Raw genomic sequence first — 16,020 nt, forward strand, 5'->3', positions numbered from 1 at the left:
CACTGCCGATCGCTTTCCCAGTACAGTACTTCCTATAATTATCGCAATGACGGGACGTTAGCATCAAAATCCATAGGTATGTCGTAGCTGTCCTATCGTGAGATACTTTCTCTTGAAAAACACTTGATCGAGGATTTAGCATTGATGGAACTTAAATTTCTGAATAGTTGATCCGGGAAATCATTTCTTCGAGGAATGGATGACGTGAGACATTTACAACATGATTTAATTAGGATGTTCGCAGGACCATGTAGTTTGAACTAATAATCCGCGAAAACGTAGTTTCCGGGAACGGATAATTGAGGTTCCACTGTATTGTAAAGGACATGAGGGCATATTTTATATTATCAGCTGAGACCTTGGGTGTGACAATTAAAGGTGAAAAATAAATAAGGCAGCACAAATGAAATTTCTGAAGAGTATGTTACAGAAGACAAGGAAAGATAAAAATTAGAAGTGAAGACGTATAGAAAGTAATTGTCAAGATGTTGAGGGATAAAATAGAGAACATTAGACCAAGATGGTTTGGAGTTATTAAATGGATGAGTGAAGAAGAAATGCTGTAACAATACATGGAATTTATAAATGAAAGGGCGGAGAGGTCAGCGAAGACCCAAATTGCAATGGATGAACCTGGTTAAAGCAGGGCCGGGCCATGATATGGATGAGAACTGATGTAGAGATAGAGTGAAATGAAGAGGAACAAAATTTGACTTGTCGTAGCTCCATCAAGATTGTGGGATATGATCATGTTGGTTTTAGTGTTTAATATTTTTGTATGCCACTGCTTGATTATTTCCCTTTCATAAACCTAAATAACTGGTTGTGTTGTATCTTCAAGCCGTTATAAGTTTCTTTCATCTGCTTTCTTTTTAATATTTTTAGGTTCCTGATCAAGATACATTGTCTCTTGCTCTCACTAAATCTTGGTTTGATGCCCTGTCTCCAAATCCATTGGAAACCATCATGGCTGTTAGCCGTCAGCCATTCCCTGAACTGAGACTAGCTGGTCTGCAAGTTCTGAATGTCTTGGCTGAGCAGTCTTGGGGACAAGAATATATGAAGAATCATCCAGGTTTGTGTTCCTTAGTCATTAGCGAATAAAGACTGTAGCATGTATATGTGTAGCTAGTTTTAGTTAGCCTTGTTTAACAGATAATCCTTTAAAGTGGGGCTTGAAATAATGTGGTAATGCGTAACACCCGTGATAGCAAAGGAATGATAAGGGGGAACCTCCAATTATCTCAGTAACAATTAGAATATTTAACCCTAGAACTGGCAATGTTAATTTTTGTGGCGGCGGTCATATTTGGCAGCTTTTACTTGTCTAAATAAAATACAAAAATGTTCACAACGTATAAAATAAATCTATGAAGTTTTATACATCTACGTAATGTACTGAGGAATGTTGTGGTGACACGAAATTGCATGAATGATTTGACTAGAAAAATGTACAGACTGTTCAAAAAGTGTAATTCCTAAATTTAAAATAGTAATATTTTTGATCATATGTACACAAAACTAGAACATGTCATAAACTGAGATATACAGATTGTCAGTAATGTTTCTCTAATGCATTGGCAAAAGTTTCATCAATCTGAGAGATATATTCTTGAAAATCTTAGGGAAAATGTATTGGCATACAATCATTTGGAGGTGTGCCCTCAGACCACTTTGTTATGATAGGTTATTTTATGGGAGGTTCGCCATCACTTTCACTTTCCGATATTGATGCGAATAAATAGCTGATAAACATTCTCATACTGGCCGCTGTTTCTCGACTAGATATGCAGACCATTATAACACGCAAAGACATAATAAGTACTCTGCGATGAGTAACCACATGAAGGAAACAGGTCACAAATTTACAACAATAGATCAGGATTTAGAAATCTTAAAAAGAATTGAAAAAGGTAAGCTCATGACGGAATATGAAAACTTGTACATCTTCCTAGATCAACAATTTAACAAAGACAAAAACTTAAATGACGTAATAGATAACAAAAGTCCTCTTTACGAACAGATTCCAATTCTGTTTAAAAAACCGTTTCTTCTGAATAGTAATTTTTATAAAATATTTACCACCAAATCAGTAAACACTCCCACTGATCTAACACACACACACCACCTCCCTTCCCTTCTCCCGCTGCCGGCAACTCCTCCTCACGCGCAGCGAATGGGCCCTTAGCCACGCCTTCTCAAGCTCAACCCCCTCCACCAAGACTTCACAAATACAACACACAAAGTAAGAGCTCGGCGACTGCCAGTTGCTCTAAAGCCCTCAGCATAAGTTAACATCTCAGCGACCAAAGTGGTATGTGTCAACACTTTTCATTTAATGTCAACTATTCAGCCCCTTAATTCCAATTATGGTCCATCATTAAATTTTCAAAATAACTCTTTAATTACAGAATTTTATCACACACTTGGCTACCCACCGACTGACAACAACATTCCCTTTCGACTAGTAAAGTCTTGACGCTGAACGTATACCCATGCAGCATCTTCTGATCTCAAAAATTGGCCCACCCTGGTAATAATGAGGATTGCCAGTCGGCCCGCTCTAATGATAATGAGGGTTGTCAGTCGGTTTCTTTCCTGTGGACACAAGGGGTGCGTCGTTTAACCCTCTACTGCATACTGTTGCCATTAGGCAACAAATAACTTTTCACCTGTGTAAATGGATAAATATTATAGACAGAGGTAGTTTTACGGCACACCTTCAACTGTATAGTCAATTAAACACATATCCCAGTGATGCCTCTTTTTTTTTTTTTTTTTTTTACAAAACAGCCAAAGGTACTCCCTTCCACCCCGTCAACATCCACGCGAACCAACCACCGTTTATTTTAAGTGGGCCCTCCCCATCATATTACCACAGGCTTCAGGAGTACCTCTGGCTCGACCTCAAAGACATTACCGACCTACGGTCGTGCAAGTATACTTGCGCCCTGCAATACGTACCCATGCCCAGTAGGCAGTAATGTTCGGTCTTTGAATGTTAACAGCTTAACGTAAAATCGTGGAAAATCGTATATATATTCCAATATGGCAATCCACATCACATACGAGTGTTAAGCTATTAGGCCCAGTTAAGAATTGCTGGTATATCTAAACCACTGAGCGTATGTTAAACATTAAGGCTTGAAATTTTCTTCACCAAACGGAAACGAAAAATAATTCATGCAGTAGAGGGTTAAAGGGCAAGTGAGCGCTGTCAAGAGCAAGGTTGTCATATTTTGCGTCGATTATTTAAGCATTTTAACATTTAATTTATTCTAAAGTCCAAATATAAACATAAAAACCTGACCATGAACCACAGCAAAAACCAATATCACAGAATAATGTGTTTCGTGCTTAACCCGTGCGGTGGTCGCAGATGTTAGAAGAATGAAAAAACAGGAAGAAGGAATTATTAAATAAATTTGACAAAGAACTCTCAAATAGCCATAAATGATCGCCATGAGCTATTTGTGCATACAAATAGGTCTCCTAAAATACTAAACTTAAATTGATACCAAAGTAGGCCTATTAAAATATTAATTTTATGCTGCTAATATCAGTGTCTCGCTTTCAGTAAAGAAAGGAAAGGTAAAACAATTTTTTTTACAATTTGTTATGGCGATGATGGGCTAGGAAAGGCCTAGGAGTGGGAAGTAAGTGCCCGTGGCTTTAATTAAGGTACTTCCCCAGCATTTGCCTGGTGTGAAAATGGGAAACCACGGGAAACCATCTTCAGAGCTGCCGACAGTGGGGCTTGAACCCACTATCTCCCGGATGCAAGCTCACAGCTGCGCGCCCCTAACCGCATGGCCAACTCACTCAGCAAAGGAAAAGTAAACTCATGAACTAGGGACTTGGATGATAATAATAATAATAAATATCGGAGTATGTAGTTTGGACATAAAATAACAAGCAAACTTAGCTATATTTAAAAATAAAATGCAGTATTTATTTACCTTACCTCTATTCGTCGTCCTCATCATTGTCTGCTAGCTGAATTACAAATCTATTTTGGTTGCTATCTGTGTTGTGTTTCATGTACTTCTCTTCTGTCTTAATAATGCTTCGAACACAAGCAGACCACCTCTCAGGACCGATCGTTCCAGCTCCTTCACGCAGAAATTGACACACACTAGCACTCAAAGTTGGCGTAACATTATTTTTCCTAACATACGCCTTCAGTTGAGACCAGATCATTTCTATAGGGTTTAAAATACAGTGATTTGGAGGGAGTTGCAAAACCTCGTGTCCACATGAGGCTGCGATCTCCTCTACAGCGTACCTTTTATTGATATTGGATGATTTGATTTCCTGCAATATAACTGCCTTGATGGGTATAGGTTTTGGCACGGGAATGTTATTGTACTCCATAAACTTAATGATGTCTTTAATATTAGTGTTCATGGAAGGAAACCTAACCAGCTGCCGTGAATGATTGCTTGCGTTGTCCATCACGATTACACATTTTCAGTCACGTGGTAGGTTTTCTAGAAGATGAGACCTAAACCAGTTTTCAAAAACTTGAGCTGTCATTTCATCATGGCTATCAGCTTTGCAGTCTCCAATGATTTTAGCCTACAAATAAAGGCAATGCTCAACCCATCCCTCACTGCCTCCAGCATGCAATACCATAATACGCTTGTCTCGCAATTTTGTGCTTTCAATATGCAATTACAAGTTTCATCATCCCACCCTTTCTTCACAATGTCGTGAGTATTGTACCAAGTTTCATCTAGATAGACAACTCTGCAACCCTCGGAACGCAACTTCTGGAGATGGTCTATGAATTTATATCGCTAAGCTACTATTCTAGCAGATTCCATTACAATCAGTTTTTTCCCTCAGAATACGGAAACAAAATCCAAGTTTTATCAACAGCTGTCTTAGAGTAGTTTTTTTTTCATAAGGAAAGCCACACACATTTTTCAAATGTTTTAACAGTTCCTGTACGGTTGGTGACTTACCTTTAGTAAAGAATGTATATACCTCGCATCTCACCAAGTCACAGCAAAAATCATTAATTTTATTAAAGATAACCCTATTATTACCACACTTTTTGGAGTTGCAGGTCCCCTCTTTACTATTTTACTTATAGTTTTCCTGTTAAGTTTCAACATTTTAGCTGTCTCCGAAATTTATTTATTTATTTATTTATTTATTTATTTATTTATTTATTTATTTATTTATTTATTTATTTATTTATCGTATGGCCCATACAATCAAGCTGAGTTCAGATATAAATTATATACAGTAGAACCTCGATAATTCGAAATCGGTTAATTCAAAATTCCGCCTAATTCGAAGAAGCTCTCGTTCCCGGGAACATGAGATATAGTTTTGCATGTTATTTCAATTGTTTAATTCGAAATACGGATTATTCGTAATTCAAAGTACAAATTCCGAAATTCAGACTTTTAATTCGAAACTGCCTTTACATTTTAAAACAATAGTATGTTATAGAGTAATTTCAACTCGAAATTTATCCGTTCCGCGTCATAATAGAACGTGCATTCCGGAATGTGGAGGGGTAGCTTTCCGCACTTACACTCACTTCGGTGGGTCTACAGTGCGCTTCATGATTGCTAAGTTGAATGAAGTCGGAATTCTTTTGTATTCAACCTTTTAAGAAACGCCGTAATATCACACAACAGGCAGTGTGCGGGAAAACAGAATCCGCGAACACTGGCAATGCCGACAGTTGACGAAAAAACGTGGCTCATATAATAAATTCGTAGGCACCGAACAATATTGTCATTGCCGGTGAAACTGCATTGCTTTATTTTCATGCGAGCCCAAACTGTCTTATGGTTTTAAAGGAGAAATTGCCAGCTGGGAAATCGTACAAGGGTGAGGGATGGAGGTCATAGTAGTGCGTTGCAATGCACATGGAAGCGAGATACTTTATCCCCTCGTCATACGAAAGTTCGATAAGCTACAATGTTTTAAGGGCGTCGGGCACTTTCCATGCCAGTACAAAGCATCTAAAAATGCAAACAGTACAGAAATCCAAAAAATAATGCATTTGCACAGGGGAACCAGCATAATTTATCATCGTCTTTGAATTGTGCGATATTTTTTTCTTTCGTTACGTGAGGTTATGTTTGTCAGTGATTTATCGAAGTGCATTATTTGAACATTGTAAATGCACCTTGTTGGATACATTTCGGAAATAGTTTTTTCCATGGCATTTGAAAGGTTTAAACTGTGAATCGAGGTGATTGCATGTATTAATGGGTCTAAGAATACATTGTGACGCGACAAGTGTTTACATTTCTGAAGTACGAGAAAGTGCTATGGCGGGAAATCGTACAAGGATAGAGTCATAGGAAAGTTTGATTTTAAGGGCATTGGGTACTTTCTGTGTAAATACAAGGCATCTAAAATGCATACAGTGTAGTAATCCAATTAATAAAGCACTTGCGCATGGAAGCCAGCATAGATTTCTCCTCGTCTTTGAATCGTGCTTTTTTTTTTCTTTCTTTATTTCGTTGCGTGAGGTTATGTTTACCAGTGAGATATCCGAGTGCATTATTTGAATACTGTAAATGAACCTTCTTGGATACATTTTGGAAATAGTTCTTTTTTTCATGGTATTTGAAAGGTATAAACTGTGAATCAAGGTTGACTGCATGCAGTAACGGGCCTTAGAATATTTTGGAATGCGGCAAGGGTTGGTACTTCTGAATTGCGAATTGGCGGTTAATTCGAAAACACGTAATTCGAAGTCCAATTTTTGAGTCCCAACGACTTCGAATTAACGAGGTTTTACTGTACATATTTACATAACAAGAAAACAATGAACAAGAAAAGGCTTCCTACAACTGAATGTCAAGATCACTGATCCACTGTAGGCCTATTGCTTCTGGAGTTCCCATCAGGAAATCCACTTTGCTGCCTGTGTATGCCCGCATTTCACACTCTCTGACAATATGATGTATTGTTTGTCGTGCAGCTCCACAGTCACACGCGGGTGTCGGCAACTTGTTCCATTTAAACAGCATGTCTCTGCATCTGCCATGGCTTGTTCTTATTCTGTTCAGAGCAGACCCTGTTTTACGTGGTAGTTGGAATCCACTTGGAAGTTTGGCATTCAAGAACATACTGTGCAGGTGCGTCTCCGTTGCTGCTTCCCATCGTCTTTGCCACTCTGTAGTTGGGTTGTATCCTATAGCAACCATGTCTAATGCGTTACGTAAAGTGGGATGGCGTGAACGTAATCTGTTTTGGTTGATAGTTCGTAGATCTTCATGTACAGGTAGATCGGGGTTCCTTAAGATTTTATTGAATTCCTTGATGAGAGCGGTGGATCTGCGTAAATCAGATGGCATTATTCCAGATAGAAGAGGGAGCCAATGAGTTGGTGTAGATCGAATTGTGCCAGTTATTATGCGCATAGTGGAATTCAATTCAGTATCAATGAGTCTTGTGTGATGACTGTTCATCCATACTGGAGCACAGTACTCAGCACTTGAATATACCAAGCCTAAAGCTGAAGACCGGAAAACGCTTGCCGAAGAACCCCAGGTAGTTCCACAAAGCTTATGAATGATGTTGTTACGTGTTTCCAGTTTCTGTGCAGAGCCCAGCAGATGCTGCTTGTAGGATAGTGTTTGATCCAAGATTACTCCAAGATATTTTGGGTTCCAGTTGTGGTGAAGTATCCTGCCACAGAAACTTACATTCAATTTAGTATTTGCTAAGTGATTGTTTAAATGGAAACAAGACACCTCCGTTTTATTGGTGTTGGGCTTTAGTCTCCAGTTCCTGAATTAAGTTTCCAAAATGGACAAATCCCTTGTTAAAATCTCTTCAGTTCTCTCCAGTTCTTTGTGTTGCACAGCTAATGCTATATCATCAGCGTAGCAGAATTTCCGTGATGTAACTTCAGGAAGATCAGATATATATAAGCTGAACAGGAGTGGTGATAGGATTGAACCTTGAGGCAAACCATTTTTAAGCTTCCTCTCCGTGCTCACATTGTTCCCGATGATAACCTGAAGCCTCCTATCACTCAACATATTGTTAGTAAGTCTTGCTATCTTTATGCATGTTATGACCCGGAGAAGTTTATAGACCATACCTTCCCTCCACATGGTATCAAATGCAGCAGTGAGATCAACGAAAGCAACAGATGTTTTCAATTTTCTTTGGAACCCCATTTCTATGAATGTTGTAAGTGCCAAAACTTGATCACAACAGCTGCGACCTGGTCTGAAGCCTGCCTGATCCATGGGAATGTGCTGTAAAATGGTGCTGCTTATTCTGTTAAATATGAGTCTCAATTTAAGATATTACTAAAATTTATTAGGATCAACCTATTCAATACAATAGAATTTACAAAGTTAGGACTTACATCCTATTAAACTAAAATTTGAAGGGACATGTTTCGCCCTTTAAAAGGGCATCATCAGCCTTTTTACACTCATACTCAAATATAAAAATCAGGATCCTGATTGTCATGTTAAAAAATATAAAATGAGAATATAAGATTAGATTGAAATTATACAATGTGAGAAATTGTTATGAGTTCTTAAATAATAATTTACAATTAAAACTTCATTTAAAATGTTTGCGAAGAAAAAGTTGAAGTTGGTATGATATTACACTAGTAATTTTAAAATGATTTTATAAATTAGACAAACTAGGCCTTAACCACATAATAACAAGGTCTATGGCTAAAGTTGCCGTATCAAAGTTCGAGTGAAATTCGGCTGGAAGCAACTTGATTTACATGTTGAAGAGAAGGTTAATGGAACTTAGTAGCCGCTTGAGATGACATTGAAACTTTCTTGTTGAAAAGTCATAATATTTAACTGTAGTATGGTGCTATGTAGATTATAAGGTTGTATCCAACTAATCCATTAATCTCGTTATTTACGCAGTGGGTTCGCGGTCTCCGTAATTTTGTTGAAGGAGTTATAAAGAGTTCATAATTGAATGTTGCCGTATAGATCTTTGTTAACTCGTATACTGATAGTTAAATTGGAACATTCTTACTTGTTGTTGGCTGTAGTTTTGAATATAGATTGACTATTGAAGGATATATAATGAAGAATCTGTAATGAAAAGAGAATAAAAGATATGAAGTTTAGAGGAAAAAACGGTTAATTAGGTGAAATGATATATATTCAATTACTTACATTCTCGTTTTGCAGTATGAACTGGTTGTCTGTATGGTCTTGGAATGAGTAAGATTTGAATGTCGTGTGTTGTATCTGTGTGGAACTGTGGGAGGGGGGTGTGATGGAGGAAAGGAAATGGGCGGAGCGTTGAGCTTGTGCGCAATTGGCTGTTGAAAATATGGAATTGAGGAAGAGGGGTGTAATGGAGAAGAGGAGGTGGACGGAGGGTTGAGCTTACGGGCTGTTGGCTGTGGAAGATTAGCAGGGGCGGGGACGGAGGGAGTTCCCTTTAAGGGGAAGTTGGGATCTTTATTGGAAGTTAGTTTAAGATTTTTAAGGATTTTATTTAAATTTGGATTTAAAGATTGTAATAAATTGGGTAAAGTCTCGTATAAGGGATTTTTTATTTCGACGGGATCATTGAGATTTAGGTCTTTGTTGTAATGTTGATCCAGATATATGTAAATGTTTTCTAATTCGTTCATTAATTTTCCTTTGCCTACTATTTTGATGTTTGTTAGGTCCTGTTCAATAGTTGTGAAATGATGACCTGTTTCTTTCATATGAGAGCTCATGGCTGAAAATTTGTTATGTCTATTGGCATTGAAATTTGTAACATGTAAAATAAATGAGTCTTTCAAACAGTTTGTAGCAACAGCTAAGGAGGGCTATGGGGTGATAATTTTCTGGCTTGTTGTTGGGTTTGCCAGGTTTTAAAATCGCAATTATCTTATGTTGCTCACGTCCGTAGATTTAACCTCAAAATACCCTACATGTGACCCCTGGGTGGTGCTAAGCGAGCAACAATATATTTGGCAGCCAGTCTATCACTGCGATCTCCTGGCAATTAGATACAATGACATATCAAACATGTCTCAACAGCTCTTTTAAGAGCTCCCTAACAAGAAACATTGGATCAACGATTCAACTCCTCCAACTAAATGTCGAAAGTATCAGTAAAGCAAAGTGTGACTATCTATCTAAACTTTTATTGGACAACAGTTGTTCGGTCTCGTTTTAGAGTTGCTTACTCATGTTGAACGAGGCCTAGCTCTTCCCACAGTCCACGAAATGTACTTCATTAAGTGCAAAGGGAAGGCCAACATAATGTACATTACATACTTCATTTATTCACAAAACTATTTACACTGTACAAAATATACATTAGGACGCCGTGGTCCATGTTGTAGCGCACAAACACAATACTGTTACCCACGCTCGTCCAAGTGTCGGAACTCACTGACGCCGGTGAGGCGCGTGACTCTGTCCCCTTCCACTGGGGCTGAAGCAGTCTGATTGTGCTGACCTCTGACGAAAGAAAACACATGGCGTTCAACATACCGCCCACCTAATTAATATATAAATTACAAACATAAATATTGTTAAGAACAATAAAAATTAGCACTCACACTGAAAAAGTCAAATGAAAAAACCGAAGTTTTAGCACATCAAAGATTACACCTTTTCACTAATTACACCTTTTCACTATATACAGTTTCAACCTCTTCTGGGAAGACACAAAGTTTTGCAATTGGCCGTTTGAAGGTCCCCTTGGGCGTGCGAATAGTGGCAACTCGCACCAAGCCGTCAGCACCTGCGTGCGTATCTACCACGATCCCTGTCTGCCACACAAGAGGTGGCAAGTTGTCTTCCTTGAGAAGAACCAGAGTTCCGGGTTGAAGGTTGACCCTTCCTGCTGACCACTTAGTCCGCTGCTGGAGTTGACATAGATAGTCCCTTGACCATCGCTTCCAGAAGTACTGTCTGCAACGCTGAAGTAGTTGCCACCTGGACAGACGAGAACCTGAAACTGTAAGTAAATCTGGCTCTGGGATGGTTGTGAGAGGTTCTCCAATCAGGAAGTGACCGGGAGTCAGGAATGAATAGTCATCAGGATTATCAGACAATTTGGTTATTGGTCTCGAATTCAGGCATGCCTCAATCTGAACTAACAACGTGGACATTTATTCAAAAGTCATTACAAGATTTCCTGCAACCTTCTTCAAATGGGACTTAGTACACTTTATGCCAGCCTCCCACAGCCCACCAAAATGAGGGGCATGCGGTGGAATAAAATGCCACTGGATTCCACATTGAGATGCGAAGTCATACACCTTCCTCTGATGTACTTGAGATCTGAAAAGGGTGTGAAGCTCCCATAGCTCGTTTCTTGCTCCCACGAAGGTACTTCCATTGTCGCTGTAGATATTCTGGCAGATACCCCGACGCGATGTAAATCTACGCAGAGCAGCTAGGAATGCATCAGTAGACAGGTCAGAGACAAGTTCAATATGGATCGCCTTGGTAGCCATGCAGATGAATAGAGCAATATAACATTTTAGCTTTGTTTTGCTCTTACGAGTCCCTTGCTTAATATGAAGTGGACCCCCATAGTCAACTCCGCAGTTCAAAAATGGTCTGTTGGGTTCTACCCTGTGGTGCGGGAGCTGGCCCATGAGTTGAGTTGATGTACTTGCCTTCAACTTGTAGCAAGGGAGACACTTGTGTGTTATGTGCCTAATGACAGACTTACCATTACGTATCCAATATCGTTGTCTAATGGTTGCAAGCAAAAGTTAGGGTCCAGCATGCAGAAGTCGCATGTGCTCACACATTACTAACAACCTAGTCACATGATGATTAGGTGGTAGGATGATGGGATGTTTCTGGCTGTACGGAGCTTGCGATTGTTCCAATCTGCCGCCCACCCTAAGCATCTGGTTTGCATCTACAAAGGGATGAAGAGACTTCAACTTGCTGTCCTTTGCGATCGGTCTGCCAAGTCGCAGATCTTGAAGCTCCTTACCATATTCTCGTTCTTGGGTAGTACGAATGATCCTGTGCGATGCCTCTTGAAGTTCTGCTACAGTCAGACTTCCCACCTGTCTCCTTGAAGCAGCAAGCCTGAGGTTGTTTATGTATCTCAGTATGAAGGCCATGACTCTCACCAGCCGTGACCAAGAAGAAAAGCATTGGACTAAGTCTTCAAGGAAATGACTGACAACAAGTAAGCAAACAGCTGGTTTCCGTTGCTCTGGTACATCAGTGAGTTCGGAAGTTTTCTTCATGTCGCTGACAGGCCAGGTTGACGGTGGCTGGTAGAGCCAGGATGGTCCCGCCCACCATAACAGATTGTCTTGAAGAAGATGTGGTTCAATCCCTCTCGAAATGATGTCAGCTGGATTGTCCTGTGACGTCACATGGTCCCACTGTTCTACAGATGAAAGTTGTTGTATCTCAGACACTCGGTTACCAACAAACGTTTTCCAAGATGCGGGCTCTCCTGCAAGCCAAGCTAGTACTATGGTAGAATCAGTCCAATAGTAGTTTTGTTCAATTTTGAGGTTAAGTGAAGTTTTAACCTTATCCATTAATTTTACAAGGAGTAATGCACCACATAGTTCAAGTCTAGGGAGGGAAATCTGTTTCAGTGGTGCTACTCTGGATTTGGAGCTTAACAGCACTACTGTTACATTATCCTTGACATCTATACTCCGTAGGTAAACAGATGCTCCAAGGGCCCTTTCTGAAGCATCAGAGAATCCGTGTAACTCATATTGTTTAATCTCTCCGTCTCCCGTCACTCTTCGAGGGATGCGAATGTCGTTGAGTGATGGCAAATATGCATGAAACTGTTCCCAAGTAGTTAATAGCTCAGGAGGCAAACTCTGATCCCAGTCCACTTTCGCCTGCCATAAATGTTGCAAGAAAATTTTACATTTTATTATTACTGGACCTAAGAGGCCCAAAGGATCAAAAATGGATGAAATGCAGGATAACACACTACGTTTTGTCCAGGTTGTGGTCTTCTGGGTGTGACTGGTAGCTACAAACTGGAAGATGTCCTTTAGAGGATGCCACAGTAGTCCCAAGGCCTTAATGGTACCCTCTTCCTTGTCATCCAGACTCCAGGGCAGTTGTGATTCTTGGTGCTCAAGAGGTATGTGCTCTAAAAGAGTAGGATGGTTAGCACACCATTTACGAAGAGGAAAGCCTGCGCTACTGAGTAGTTCGATCAGCTCTTGTTGCAGACTGAGTGCATCTCCAATGGTATCTGCTCCACTCAGAACATCATCAACATAGAAGTCTCTTCGTAATGTCTCCGACGCTCTTGGGTATTGCAGTGCACCATCGTTGGCAAGTTGTACCAGGCATCTTGTGGCTAAAAAGGGCGCCGCTGAGGTACCATAAGTTACAGTGGAAAGTCGATAAATCTGGATAGGTTCATTCGGAGATGAACGCCATACAATGCGTTGCAGATCTTGGTCATCAGGATGAACTAGAATTTGCTTGTACATTTTTGTAACACCTGCAGTGAAGGCATACTTATGTGTTCTAAATCTCAAGATGATAGAATACAAGTCTTCTTGCACCGTAGGTCCAACCATCAAGATATCGTTCAGTGAGTAGTTACTAGTAGTTTTAGCAGAGGCGTTGAAGACGACTCTGACCTTAGTGGTAGTGCTGGACTGCTTAATTACAGCATGATGCGGCAGGTAATATGTTGGCTTATTGGTTTGCGTTGTCACAAGTTCCATGTGATGAAGATCAGCATATTCTGTCATGAACTCAACATAGTCCTCCTTCAAGTCTGGTTGGCGATGTAACTGCTGTTCAATTTGACTGAGGCATTGAGTGGCGTATTTAAATGAATCCCCAAGTTCCTCATGGTGTGGTTTAATAGGGAGTCTTACAACATATCTTCCGGTGCTGTCCCTAGTAGTGTTGTTCACAAAGTGTTCTTCGCACTGACTTTCTTCCTTAGAACGCGGGGGAGACATCTTTACTTCCTCTTGTTGCCAAAATCGTTCGACCTGTACGTGCAGTTCATTGCCGCGCACAAGACAAGACATTACTTTCTTGCTGGTAGACTTGAGAGAGTGTGGTGGTATCTTGCCAGATAAGATCCAACCAAATTCAGTGTCCTGTAGTACAGGATGATTTTCTCTCGTGAGTTGACCACGACGCAGTATGTCAAAAAACACTGAAGCCCCCAGTAGTAAATCAACTTCACCTGGTGTACTAAATTGAGGATCCGCCAAGGAAATATCCTGTGGTAGCTGCCAGTCAGACGTGTCAAGCTGTACTGTAGGGAGCTGACCAGTTATGCGAGGAAGTACAGCACAAACAATAGGGGTAGTGTAGTCTGTGACCCTAGATGTAACTTGGATTTGACAAATATGTGATGATTCAGTTGTCTTAGTATCACTAATTCCCCTTATAGGCATTGAGTGCTGACTCAGTTCAATCCCTAAGCGATCTGCCAAACGCCTGGACATGAAATGCATTTGAGACGCACTATCAAGTAGAGCTCGGCACTGATGTGCATTCCCACGTTTGTCTGTAACCACTACGAGAGCTGTTGACAATAGAACTTCTACATGAGTATAATTGCTCTTCACAGCACAGTAGGTTTGCTGCTGAGTCTGGTTGGTTTCTGATATAGTAGAAGCATTGTAGGATGTACTCTGCTCCTTGTGCAACAGAGTATGATGTCTATTATTGCAGATTCGACAATTTCCTGAACTACACTCCTTTAAAGTATGATTAGCACCCAGACAGTTAAAGCAAAGTTTACACTTCTTGATGAAATCTATTCTATTTCCAACGCTGGCTTCACGAAACTTAGGGCATTTTGTTAGGGTGTGAGAAGCCTTACAAAACTCACAATGAGTTGCTGTTGTGACAAAGGACTTCTTACTGCTCTTATCACCACCATGTTTGGATACGACCTGTTGCTTGTTGCTTTGGTGTTTTTCGGGGTTGATTAGCTCCAGAGTTTGACAACTATTCTCCAAGAAGCTACTAAATCCTTCAAGCGAGGGAACTTCTTATCTGAAGATTTAACTTCCCACTGTTTTCTTAGACCGAGGCTGATTCGATCTAGCACTAAGCGAGATAACAAAGTTTCATGCAGAGGCACATCTATTTCCATTACTTCAATAGCACTCAGGTTGCTCAGCAGTTGATTTAGCAACAATCTTAAGTCCTTAGCTGACTCTGTTTTAACTGACGGAAGATCTAGCAGTTGCTTAACGTGTAGGTCTACAATCAATTTGGGGTTATTATATCTCTGAAAGATTAATTCCCCAGCTACCTTGAAATTGCTTTCAGTGACAGGCAAGCTTTCAATTAATTTATGAGGTTCTCCCGATAAGCATGATAGTAGGTAATAGTACCTCTGTATGTCTGTTAAGGCATGATTATTAATTATTAGGCTCTGGAAGGTATCTCGAAAATGAATAAATTCAGAAATAATTCCTGTAAATTTTGGCAGTGAAATTGTAGGGAGTCTTATTTCATGTATGCTACTGGTATTTGAAGAACTAGATGTTGCGGGGGAAGTTGCATTCAAATTTGCATTCAACAGAGTTTCCATCTTAGATTCTATTTCTAGGATGAGTTCTACAGTGGATTCCCTATCTGCATCATGAACCTCTTCGGTATCGCTAATTTCTAACTGGGTTTGAACATCGTTGTATTCCTCCTTACTTGAACATAGCAGCCTTTGCCTAACTCGAATATCATTCAGATTTGAGCCTTCATTAAATGTACTGACAAAACTAGCTATACACTTTATACGAGACTTAATAACTGCTCTCTTTTTTATGAGACCTTTTCGCTGGACAGGATCCATGGTGAAGGATAACAAGAAATAATGGATATATTATAAAGGACTGGGAATGCCAGATTACTTACAGTTCAGGAGAATGTATCCTTCCACACCGGGGCTGAAAACCAAAGAGCACTGCGCGGCTGGGCTGCACTCCGGTGGTCACTTCTTGAACTACTGCTACGGATCTGGATTACTACTCCTTGGTCTTTCCATCAATTGGGTTGGCAAGACTGTATTCGTCCGCGCAAAATGGCGGCAACACACGCTCCAATCTCGAAG

The 16,020-nt window shown here is 40.1% G+C and overlaps 1 protein-coding gene across 1 annotated transcript in view; it reads left to right on the top strand.

Moving 5' to 3' along the window:
• LOC136866188 (26S proteasome non-ATPase regulatory subunit 5) overlaps window positions 1-16,020 on the top strand; it is a 141,664-nt gene that overhangs the window by 114,144 nt on the left and 11,500 nt on the right. Inside the window, exon 7 of the mRNA XM_067142929.2 lies at window positions 886-1,075. Within this exon, the coding sequence (XP_066999030.2) occupies window positions 886-1,075 (190 nt within the window). The remainder of the gene's footprint in view (window positions 1-885; window positions 1,076-16,020) is intronic.

The sequence above is a fragment of the Anabrus simplex genome, chromosome 3 (assembly GCF_040414725.1).
Source record: "Anabrus simplex isolate iqAnaSimp1 chromosome 3, ASM4041472v1, whole genome shotgun sequence".
NCBI classification, from domain to species: domain Eukaryota; kingdom Metazoa; phylum Arthropoda; class Insecta; order Orthoptera; family Tettigoniidae; genus Anabrus; species Anabrus simplex.